Genomic DNA, 12840 nt, shown 5'->3' with positions numbered 1-12840 from the left:
GTTAAATTTGAGTTAAATTTTTTTTTGCAGATGGTTTTGTTTTTTTTTTTTTTTATTGAAAAGGAGTTTCATGGCAGAAAAGAGGCAGAGAAAAATATTAAACAATAAGCCATACAGCTGAAATTTTTTTGTTCACCTCAATAGTGTCAAAAATTTTACACGGTGTTAACTATTTAACGCAATTCACACACGGCCTAAATAACGAAATCACCCGGTATTGCCTATTTCGGCATATTAGCTGTAGTTCAACTTTGATTCTAGCATGGATTTGGCTATTTTTACATATAGGTATATGGACCTTGAACCAGCGCTTAACCTGAACTTTACCACCGATTTTTACTTTTTTATGACTTTACTTCCATCTTTTTTTTTAAATTGCGTGGAAATTCATGAAAAAAATGAGTCTCCATCCCTGTGCAGCTCGGTCTTTGAGAGTTTCACAAATTTCCCTGTAACTTGAGGATTCAAATCCAAACGCTCCAATTTAATGGGAAATTTTATTTGTTTATATGTGTCTGAATGCTTTCATTTTTTCGCAACTGTCAAAACCAGCTGTTTTGTTTCACCACAATTTTTTTTTATTTATTTGTTATCTTCGGTGATACTTCTTGTTGGGTTATATGAATTAAAAATGTTAAATTATATTAATTAAAATGTATTGCCGAATCTTTATAAAACCACCTTTGCAATATGCCAAAACTTTATTTACAAAACAATCGCCCTTTTTACTTAAAATTCTTCAACGAAAGCTAATACAATTTCCACAAAGTAGAATTGCTCTGCAAACCACTCACTGTGGTAGCAGTCAATTGAGATTCTATTCTAGCGGAGATGGAGATTCAATTTTGGAATCGGAAACATTCGAAGATCTCATCTTCGAGGAGAATCTACTTGATTTTTCATTTAAAAATATTCTCTACCGTGAAGATGATCCTGTAGTCAAAAAGATAAACACATGTCGTTCTGCACAGGAAGTAAGTTTATAAGTTTGATCTCTTTATATTCCAATTCTATAAATATTATAACAACAAGTTATTAGATATGTTTGCTAAGGAAGGAGCTCGATTTCAATCCGCACATTTAGTTCAATCTGTGATTTTACTTTGGGACTTTTGTCGTAGAGCAGAAAATGGTGTTTCTGAAGTTCAAGGTATCATCAAAGCACATGGCCAGTTTGAAGAACTTCTGGCAAAGCTATTGGAGAGTGTTGAAAATCTCAATCCAAACGAAATGACATGCTGTTTCCTGTACTTGAAACGAATAGGATTGAATTCTGAACACAAAATAATTCAGGATCTTCTATTCTCTATTTTGGAAAAGATCAGAAAAGGTACCTAATTTGTTATTTGTTTTAGACTATTGATTATGTCGAAAAAAAGCTGGCAATAAGGAGCTAAGACGTTCACCATAGATAAACTGCAGTGTTATTAAACGAGAGGGTGGAAATTGAAGATAGCCCCTTTTTTGATTTTTTTTTTCAATATAGGAGAAGTGGGAGCAAGACCGCCGCATTTGATTGTCTTAAAAACTAATAAAAAACACCTTAAAATTAAAATAAAGTCTTTTTCATTAAGTTAATTGTTTATTGTAGGAACTCTCATTAAACAAATAAAAAAAATATTGAACAAAAGATAATAAGTTTTCAAAAAACATCTAACAAAAAACGGTCTTGCCCCCACATGGGGGTATTATTTGGTGCCTGTCGCTTAGCTTTTTGGAAGATTTAACGGTGACTATTTTTTAAGTGGGGAAATTCCTCTGGAAATTTTTATTTTTGCTTTAATTTTTGTTTGCCTAATAAATTCATTTATCAACCGAAGAAACTATTTTCAGTGGTCTAAGCCTTAAATGAAGCCTCAAAAGCCCCTAGATATTCCCGAAACCCATGCCCTACGAACCTACCACAGTACGAAAACGAAAACTTTAAAGACCAGGGGTCGAATTACAGCATACGATTACGATCATTCGTCAACGCTTTTACTATTTGTGTCTCTATTTAATTAGTAGAAAAAGATAGGGACACATAGCAACCATACGTTAACGAACGTATGCCGTAATTCGACCCCAGGGTTCGGACTTTACTTCGATCGAAGTATATTTACTTCTATTTTGGGAAACAAATAAAATCTACTTCCTTACTTCTCTTTTTCAGGATCTACTTCTATTTCTTGATTGAAAAATGTTTTTCAAGTAATAAATTTAGAGAAAGGGATTTAACTTCAATTTTAAATCTGGTCGAGGCATTGAGAAATAAAGCTCAACTGAAATCTCATAAGATGAATGGAGGTCAATTATTCTTCGAATTCAAGATATAAGTAAAGTTTATCAAAGTAATTTTGACCGATTTTGAAGAATTCCTGATCAAACATTTTTTAGATTATGCTGAATTAACCGTTTTACCCCTAAGCACCTTTACAACCACTAGATGAGAAAGGTTTTTTTGGAAAAGATCATAATAAAAAAGTAAAGAAAAATAATTTAGTTGAAAAATAATTTTTTTAGAATAAATTTTTGTAAATAAATGTTCTGAAAGTTTAATTTTGAAATCTACTTCCGAAATTTTGGATCTACTTCACTTTTTTTTCAAATTTGCTTCGAAATTTTTAAACTGAAGTCCGAACCCTGTTAAAGACTTTTTTCCTCGAAACGCGTTTTTTTCCGCGCCGTGCAACGTAACTCAAAAACTAATGAAGCTATCGACTTGAAATAAATTGCAAATTACTTTTTAGGTCATTGCATGAACCTAAAAGTTCAATAAAATGTTTACAATAAATATTTTTTTTTAACAATTTGTTTATAAAAAAACATTGTGTTTTTTCGTTTTTTTGGTATCTAACTTTTATTTTACACTTTTTTTTTTTACTAAATTTAGGTTCATGCAATGTGTATTAGGGTGGGTCAAAAAAAATCGAAATTCCTTTTTTTGATTTGGTACTCCGAAAAATCGATTGCTAGACCCCTCTAGAATATACACACCAAATATGAGCTCTTTATATTAATGGGAAAGTCCTCCGCTTTGCAATTTTCCATTTTTACATCAAGCTTCTACTAAAAAAAAATAATTTTTTTATTAATTGACTTTTTAGCAAATTTCTTTTCATATTCTTGTAGGAAATTGACCGCTCTACCAAAAAGGCCTTATACACTTTTTTCGTTTATCTAACCGTTGAATATATATTTGAGGTCCAAAAATCGAGAAAATCTTTAAAAATTCGTTTTTTGTTCTTAATTTTGTAACAAATTGAAAAATTATAATAATCCAACGCGCAAGACATATTCTTGTTGGAAATTGATTGCTCCACAAAAAAGGTCAAATTAACTTTTTTCATTAATCTAACCATTCTAAAGATATTCGAGGTCAAAGTTAAAGAAAAATATAAAATCATTTTATATTTTTAAAAAATTTCCAATTCACTGAAACTTCATTATTTTCAAATAAGCAAGATATATTCTTGTGGGGGCTTAAACGTTCTACAAAAAATTGCTTGGAATCAAATTGATTGCTTTAACCGTTTAGAAGATATTCGTATCCAAATCGCAATGCATACGGGTCATAAGAAAACTATTGGAATCAGTGAGCATTGGTTTGGATACGAATATCTTCTAAACGGTTAAATCAATCAATTTGATTCATATTACTTATACAGGAACTGATGCTCTGTCATTTCCCCCAACTCTGCAAATATTAATCTTGACGATGCAATCAATAGAATTCAAGATCTAAGCAGTTTAAGCGGCTATGTTTTGAAGACTTTTCTGTTTAATTTTTTGTGTGTTTATTTGAATTCAAAACTCTCCAAGAATATACCCGATATGGTTAGTTAAGAAAACTTATATCTTGAGTTCTAATTGTCGCATTGCCGATGTTGAGGTTTTCAAACTTAGGGAAAATGACAGAGCATCAGTCCTTATATTCAGAATGTGAATTTGTGTTAACTTAGCCTTCTCACATTAATTGGAAAACTAGCGTTGTTTAACCCTCCGAAAACCATATATAGCCGTGATTTAAAGCTGCCAGACTTTTGAATTCCTTATAAGAACGCATAAGGCTATAAAACTGCATACTCACATTTTGGTTATACCTATACTCCCAAAATTTGCTTTGGGCTTTCGATCTAGAATAATGTTTTTTAAAAATTGAAAAAGAAATTCCCATACCAAAACAATCGAAACAAACAAAAAAATCAAGAAATTCGATTTTTTGAGTTTTTTTTTGCTTTTTTGGTTGAAGATAAAATTTTCTTAAAAATGCTGTGCTTATTAAATTTTTTCATTAAAAATCAACCGCCGAAGTATAGCCATTTGAACATATCTATGTATTTTTTCGAATTTTAAGTTTTACTCAAGCAAAAAAGAAACATTTGAGGGGAAAGTGCAATAACTTAGAAACCGAGAATTGATATCGGTTTCTTGTAGAGGGGTTTAATACAATGATTGATTACTATGAGGGGGGTCTACCTACCCCCGTATAGGCAGAAGAGGCAATTTTCTAAAAAAAAATACTTAAATTGAAAAAAAACGATGCTTTTTTTTCGAAAGCTTGAACTATTAATTTTAAAATCAAATTGTTTTAATTAATTGGGTTTAAAATAAACGTTTTCAAAGTCAAAATTTGGGAAAATAGTTTAATAAACTCATTGAATACTATTTAAGTAAAGACTGTGGTTTCGATATCACGAAATTGATCGATAAAATAAACTGCGTCAATTAATTTCTTGTGAATAACTGAAAATCTTATGTTTGTATGTATTCTTGTTTTTTTTAGAAAATTGAAAAACAGAAAAACTACTTTCTTTATGGGCCTGTGTTCTGCCCAATCACATTCCAATTCACATATTCTAGAAACAAACGTCAAAAAGAGGAAAATCCTCAACCCTCTTGCCTACAACCTGACTGGTTAGGCGTTTGAAAAATCACCGTGTAGCCTGGCAATATTAGGCTCACTCGTTTATTTGGAAAAGAACTAATTAAAATAACATTATTTAAAAATTAAAATTAAGTGTATAATTCAATTTTTTTTATATTTGTTTCGAATGTCTTTGTATGGAAATTTTATTTTTTTTTTTTCAATTTAAAAAAAAAATATAATACTGAAAGGAAATTAATTCTCTACAAAAAGTTATAAGAGCAATATATCAAAATTGTGCTTTGTTTACGGTACATATATTAAAAAAATCAAAAGAAGCTTTTCAATTTCCACCCTCTCATTTAATAGCACTCCGCATCTTTATCTTCTTTTATAACCCATTGAACGATTCCTGCAATAAAAACCCGTAACCGTCTTAGTTCCTTTCTGTAAGACATAATCAATAGCCTTAAGTTTGTTCATAGTTTTTAACAAAATTAACTTATTCTTATGGTTTCAGGTGAAAATATTCCACTATCAGCTCTATCCAGGTTTTGTGTTGCTATTGGCACTGACAAAATCTTTAATACCTCATTCGTTGGCAAAAATATGCTTCCTCAAGTTATTAAAGCACTAGAAACCTGTGTAACAGCTGAGGAAATAAGACTTATAACAATTTGCCTTATTAATGTAAGGCAACTTGTTGTAGCAGAAATTCTAGAGTCCTACAAGTCAAAAGTACAACAACTAATGAAACTCGACATAATAAACACTGAAAGTACAAAATGTTCCTTAAAAATTTTAAACTTCCTAAACCATCCGTCTTGGTCTCATAGAAACTCGGAGCTTTCTAGACAGCTAATGCTTCTAATTATGCCGGTCGTTCATGATTTATCTGAAGAAGATGTTAAAACAGCTTATAGAATATACCAGAGCCAACTCGAACCGGCGGCTATAGCTCCAAAGCTTCTTAAAGTAAGCGAAACATTGCTCGAAAAACATCCTACCGAAGAAATGTTAACATGCATTGTACAATTTGCGGAGCCGAAAAAGAAAGAACGTCTTATAGAGATCTTCCAAAAGCAATTATCAAATGAATCGATGTGGCAACGACAAACAGCACCTTTCTATTTTTTCACAATTTTACGATCGTTGAAAATTTCCGACAGTGCATTATGCAACCAATATTGGAATAAAGTATTAGAAGATCTAGAAAAGAATCCAGAGGGAAAAGAACATTACGTATTTTCAAGACATTGTCATCGTTATATGTATTTTAATAATAATTTGGGAGGAACTTATCGACATTATGATTTTGAGAAACGTATGGCCCATTTGTGCATGAATGAAATTGAAAATGGTATATCGAGTATGATTCCTTCGAAATTTGCAAGCATAGCGTCATTTGTTTTGGGATATGGTCACACATATCGGGGAAATTCAATGATTCCAAGTGTTATTTTGTCAAAAATTGAAACAATGAAATATCAATTTAGTCCAGATGATTGTTTACAATTGTCGAGAGGTATTCAAATTGCTTTTGAAATGAGGTGAGTTTTAATTTCAAATTTATATGAATTTATTGAAAAATATAAATAAATTTTTTTTTTTTTTAGATTTCGTCATTTTGTCCCAACAATATTGGGTCAACAATTGGGTATTATAGAAAAAGCACTGTGTGAGAGTGCACAAAGACATTTGGACACTTTGAGTGATGACAATGCAAAGGATTTAAATGTTATTGTTCGTGCATTAAACAATCGAAAAAGTAAATATACTTAAATTTATGCTCTAATAAACTCAATAACATTTTATAGCTTGGGTTATAATGTTCAAGTTTTTGAATACTATGAAATTTTGTATGTATTTTTTTTTTTTGTATGTCTCATTTGAGAGTTATTCTCTTAGACATAATATTTAGCTTCGTAGAAGATACGTGTTAGGATCATTAGAATTCTGGGAATGAGAGTTTCTTTACATTAGAACTTTGTTTTCAGTATAATCGCTTTAATCACAATGACCTTGAGTTTTTCACCACAGAATTCGTTCCTTAAATAGCTGATCCAGTTTTCGAATCATAACTAGTACGGGTTCAATAGTCTTAGATCGCTTAATACAACGACTTTTTTCATGAAAATCCGCGCTAATTTTTGTATGGTGGAGATTAACAAAACATGAAAGGGCTACCGCCCAATATCCCGATATGCGTAGCTATTTTTATAAACTATTTTTTTTTTTCGAAATTTTTTAGGTATTTAAAAATTTATTTTTCAAAATTAGAAAAAGAAGCGAATTTTAGAGATTGTACTAAGGGTCTTTTGGAATCAAGTCTTAATGACCAAAAATAACGAAACCTGCCATATATGTCGATATTTTAAAAGCATATTTTTTTTTTCAAAAAAACAGCTCCAACAATTTGATGAACAATCATTATAACGATACTTTCCATTGAATCGGTTGATTTGTTCTGAATTTCTTCCAAACGACTTGTTCGATTTCATTGAAATTTTGTTTTAATCAAATTTTCGAAAACGGGCATTGCAACTTTATTTAAAATTGTGTTTTCAAGAAAGTATCTAGGTACTTTTTTTAACGGGTCTAACAATTTTAATTTATTTTCTAAAATGTATTCTTTTTTTTTTAAATCAAATTGTATACTTTTTTGGAGCTCAAATTAATTTAAGATGTTGTTGTTTCCTTTGAATAACGGATTTATACATTTACCAAATTTACATAAAATTATTTTTTTTAAATTTAGGAAACTTGAACTCAACTTGAGTTCATAGAACCCATTTTTTTATTTTATTTAGTTCAGCAATATATTAAACACTATACAATTTAAGCGTATTACTCGATTAGGAAAGGTCAACGTATTGCGAGGTCTTGTACTTCAACATTTAATTGAAAATTTAGCGATGACAAATCATCAGCACTGAGTAGATGGTTGCATTTTCTTCGTTTATGTTACGGTCGATAGATTTGAAGGAATGCGCTGTGAGAGTTCATCGTTTAGTTAACCAACAAAGGTGTACTTTATAAATACTTCTTATTTTCCTAAATATTGAATTTTAAAATATTTGTGGTCGAAATTTTGCAGATTTCATAACAATTTTATGTAGGTACCTGATAGGATAGCTCTCTGTAGTCAGTGTCAGTGTTTTTAAGAGTCTTGCTTTAGATGCGAGTGTCGGTGTTTCGAGCACCGACGACGATTTTTTTTATAATTTTAGTTCTATTTTTTAGTTTATTAAAAAAAATGTAATATGATATAATTTTTTTTAAACTATATAAAATTAAAATTAAGTTTTCTACATTTTATAAATTCCTTAACTCGTAACCAAGTTTGGGTGATAAAAAATAAAATTCGTTCTTAAAAACATATTTTTTTATGAAATATTATTAAAGCTAAATAATTAAGTTTGTCAAATTCGTTGGGTCGTTAACTTAAGATGGGAAACTAAAGTTTTATTTAATGTGTTCATAAGAGTTGGAGATGCATTTTTATTTCATTTAAAAACTAGCTGTTGATCTCTTTTTGCAAACAAATTAGATTTTCTTTATATAGTTGTACAGCAGGTATTCTCTAACTCCTTTACACATTCATCAATCGCATGATAGTATTTATTTACCGCATACCAAATAAATATTCATTACAAAAATGTTTTTTTTTTTTAATAGGTCCAAAAAAATCCTCAATATACCAACAAGCGCTCAACAAGTACAATCACATAAAACCAGATACGCTCAATTCTAGATTACTGCGAAATATGTCCTATAACTTGAGCACATCAAATTTTGTTGCTCCAGAAATTCTAGAAAAAATGTTCACTTACATTATGGAGAATGAGGAATACGTGACAGGCGATACAGCTGAAAAGATCATTTCTTGTTCTTATAATTTGGGATACTCGCCTCAAATGCAAGAGTATTTAGATTCAATTTCTAGAATAGTAATGAGGTATTATAACTAACAAAATAAGAAATTATTTATGTTTTAAACTAAAACCTTTAATTTTTATTTAAAGAGATTTTAATTATATGACCGGACTCTCAATAATACAAGCCTGCTTAGCACTATGCTTTTATAAGACAATACCGGAAACACTTATAAATAAAGTTTTTTGTGTACATTTTATAAAACGAATCGAAGAAGAAATTGAAATGTGCTACTCAAAGGTATTTCTACTAAACTTACTGAGGTGTATTTAGCAGTAGCAGAAATAACTGGGATCTTTCCTATTTAGGCCGTGTATGAATTGCGTTAAATAGTTAACACAGTATAAAATTTTGACACTATTGAGGTGAAATTAGGTTAAATTTTTTTTGCAGATTGTTTTTTTTTTTTTTTTTTTTATTATTAAAAAGGAGTTTCATGACAGAAAAGAGGAAGAAAAAAATATTAAACAATACAGCTGAAATTTTTTTATTCACCTCAATAGCGTCAAAAATTTTACACAGGGTTAACTATTTAACGCAATTCACACACGGCCTTAGTTCTTATTTAATGAACTTCTAAATAAACTGGAACTTACAAATCACTATGAATACGCCCCACTACTGTCTTTTTATTATATGAAACCATTTCAACATTTTTTTTTTTTTTTTCATTCTTATGCTAGGCGACTTACCCAGAACGAGTTCTAAATCAAGTAATGCAACTTAATCGTGCGGTTTGTTTGGATTTCCCCGAAGTAGATGTCCCATGGTTTCAGCAAAATTATCTCGAAGCTCAACTAAGCAAATGTAATTTGAAAATTATATTTTTTTTTTTTTAAGAATAAGCATTTTACTTTTAATGTCATTTCAGATCCATTTGTTCCAAGTAGGTACAACGATGATGTTAAACAAGTTCTTCTTTCACTTTTGAAGGATGAATCTCTATTTCGTTGTAATCATGTTACTCCATATGGATATAGAGTAAGTTTTCATATTCTTAATCTTATTAATATTAAAAATAGTTACTTAAGTTAAAAATAGTTACTTTTAAATATTTTTAACCACCGACAACATTTCGAGATTCCCCTGGAGAATTCCCATAGATTTTAACACACATTTGTTCAAGTTTCTATTTTTTTTCTGTTTAATGAATTTTAGCACCACCCTACTGACCCTTTTCACAAATTACACTGGCCAACAATTTTCAACTTTTTAAAATTTTCCAGAAAGATTTATATCAAATTTTATAGATTTAGGCTCAGTAAGCTCTAAAATAATATTGGTTTTTTTCTAGCAGCTCTAGTTTTTGAAATATTTAATTTTTCATATTTGGGGAAATATGTCGTTTTCGATTGGACGCTAGAAGCGTCTGGAAGCGTTCAGAAGCCTTCTGAAACCATTTTATTGGCATGAAAATGACAGCTAGAACGATTCTGAGAAGAGAAATTCTCTTCTCGATTTCAAATCAGAATCCACTCAAGAAGTACTAATACATGAATTTTCAAATGCAAAAAAAAAACTCAATCAGCGTGTTTTTTTTTAATTCAAGAATTAATTGTTTTCTGAAATTGAAATTAATAAAAAAATAGAAATATGTGCATAAAAGCGATGGAACTATTTATTATGATTATCTTCTTTGTCATCGTCCTCATTATTATAATTTTTCAACTTTAATACCATGTCATTCGTTAGCCAGAAAAAACATTAATTCAAATTTTTGACATTTAGAATTTTCAAAAACGCAAAAAAAAAACAGAATTGAGTGGAAGTGATTCAAACCGTTTTATTGGATTTCAAAACGAGTTAATCCTCGAGTGAAACCAATCGAAAACGACATTAATATTTTTTTCTAGGAGCACTATTTTTTGAAATATTTTAGTCTTAAACATTTTAAGGGTAATTTCGTACTTATTTTAAAGTTATGTTTATTTAAACTGTTTGTTAACATTTTCCAGAAATTTTCTTATCGAACCTAATGAGTTTGGGTTCACTAAGCCTAAAAATCACACTGGTTGCTTTCTAGGAGCTATATTTTTTTTGGATATTTAAATTTTTCACATTTTTGGGGTAGTTTCGTACTATTTTTTTTAGATTTTATTATTACAAGCGTTTTTTAAGTTTTGTTGGAACAAAATTAGCAAAAAAAAAATTGTATGAATTTCTATGCCTTTTCATGTATGAATAATTTAAAAACTAGAGCTGCTAGAAAAAAACTAGTATTATTTTTGGAATCAGCACCCTTAATTTAGAAATGATAAATAACGGTCCGGAAAATTTTTGTGTGTTGGGCAGTGTTAAATTAGAAGCGAAAAAAAACATCGTAGATCATTGACAATATTTGGCTGCGTAAATTGTAAGATTTTTCGTAAGTATTGAAAAATGTTTTTGCTCAGATCCAAATCTTTCCCACCTAACAACTTACGTAAGGTGAAAAATTTTTGTTTTGTAAATTGATGACAGTAGTGCCTTATATCACGCTTAGAGATATCTACATAAATATGGTAACTAACTGTTACACCGGATGGGACACAAACCATATAAAAGTGCACATTCGAAAAGTGTTGTTCGTCGCACCAATAAGTCGAACTTGTATTTTTTTCTTTGTATTAATTTTTCTGGACACCAGTTTTTATGCAAACAAGTTATAAAATATCAAGATGGTGGCTACTTTCAGTCCTAATATTCCCAACCAATTGTGATTATGAAAAGAAAATGAACCCAATACACCTCATAAAGAGCTATCGTAAATAAAAATTTCCGTGGAAATATTTTCCTTTTTTCAAATATGAGAAACAAAAGTATCCTCAAAAGCTTCCCTCGCAATTTATTAGTATCGACAGTAAATTTTCCAGGGAAATCTTTTTTTTTATTGTAATCCACTTTTTGATCCTTGCAAATAAATTCTGAGAAAAATTCACGATTGAACAAAAAATTCCGGTGAAAAAAAAAACATTTTTAGAGGAACTAAATTTCGTCATTTCTTTGTTTAATACAAATACGTTGTTTTAAAATAGTAAGTTAAGAAATTATATACTTTTTAATAATAATCATGTTCAGCCCTATTGTGAGTTTCGCGTGAACAAGATTCCACCCGGAAAAATCATATTTCACTTTTGACTTATTGTGAGTTTCGGGCGAAAAGTTGTTCACGTTCGGAAAAATACCCATATTTTGAACTTTTTCTTAGGTAATATGCGACGTAATCGACAGCTATTTTCTAACTTTTGGTGAAGAACAAAAAACCAGTTTAGCGGGAAATGTTAGTTCCGTTCTAATGAAACACGAAATAGGTTTTATTATTCCCGGCGAACAAATATATTTCAGGTGGAAAATTTTTCACGTGAAACTCACAATATGGCTGAATAATGATTCATCTAAATACCTTTATGTGGAAAGTTCTCAAATTGTAAATATTCTCATAATTTTTTAGATAGACTTTGTGATTCATTTCGACACTCAAAAACATCCTATTCCTGCTCCAGTCGAAACAACAGTTCTGGATAAAATCACAAAGTAAGTAACTTAAGTTGTACTAAATCTATACCAAATAATACCTTAAATATTTTTCAGAGTCGCAATATTGTTGCTCAAACTCGATTCGTTATGTGAAAACGACTTGCTTACCATGCGCGGCAAAGAGGCATTAAGAATGCGACATCTAGAAATGCTTGGTTACAAAGTGGTGCACATAAATGAGGTTGATTGGAACCATTTGAAAGTACAAAATGACAGAGCAACTTACTTAAAATGTTTGTTACAAATAACTAGCTGAATATAAATATATTTATTTTTTCTAGTCAAATAAAAAGTGTATGAATTGAATCCTAGAATGTTATTTATTATAAGATTTAAAAAAATTTTATTTCAACTTAACGACAAGTTAGGTAAAATATTGCTGTTTTGTAAATATGTATTGTATATTCACTTTTTTATTTTTGTTTTGAAAAAAAAGTTGTTAGTTTTAATTTTGAACGAAAAACAATAAACAAAAAAACAAAATATAAAACCTTTTGTGTTCGAATTTTTTGCCACATCCTTTTCTTCTTTTCATCTTCCCA

The 12840-nt window shown here is 29.8% G+C and overlaps 1 protein-coding gene across 3 annotated transcripts in view; it reads left to right on the top strand.

Moving 5' to 3' along the window:
• Window positions 1–563: 563 nt before the first annotated feature.
• The window catches only part of LOC129913175 (FAST kinase domain-containing protein 1, mitochondrial-like), a 73371-nt gene continuing 61094 nt past the window's right edge, over window positions 564–12840 (top strand). The window contains exons 1-10 of one of the 3 annotated variants that reach the window (XM_055991740.1): window positions 564–974; window positions 1033–1330; window positions 5367–6396; window positions 6463–6614; window positions 8525–8804; window positions 8872–9022; window positions 9466–9589; window positions 9654–9763; window positions 12213–12295; window positions 12353–12604. In XM_055991740.1, the coding sequence (XP_055847715.1) occupies window positions 654–974; window positions 1033–1330; window positions 5367–6396; window positions 6463–6614; window positions 8525–8804; window positions 8872–9022; window positions 9466–9589; window positions 9654–9763; window positions 12213–12295; window positions 12353–12554 (2751 nt within the window). In that variant the 5' untranslated portion in view covers window positions 564–653 and the 3' untranslated portion in view covers window positions 12555–12604. Of the gene's footprint in view, window positions 975–1032; window positions 1331–5366; window positions 6397–6462; window positions 6615–8524; window positions 8805–8871; window positions 9023–9465; window positions 9590–9653; window positions 9764–12212; window positions 12296–12352; window positions 12605–12840 lie in introns of those variants that run through there. The other 2 variants (XM_055991727.1, XM_055991733.1) reach the window with 2 other exon arrangements.

Source organism: Episyrphus balteatus, chromosome 1 (assembly GCF_945859705.1).
Source record: "Episyrphus balteatus chromosome 1, idEpiBalt1.1, whole genome shotgun sequence".
Taxonomy (NCBI): Eukaryota; Metazoa; Arthropoda; class Insecta; order Diptera; family Syrphidae; genus Episyrphus; species Episyrphus balteatus.
Note: the sequence above shows the minus strand (reverse complement) of the source record. Positions and strands in the feature narration are given on the sequence as shown.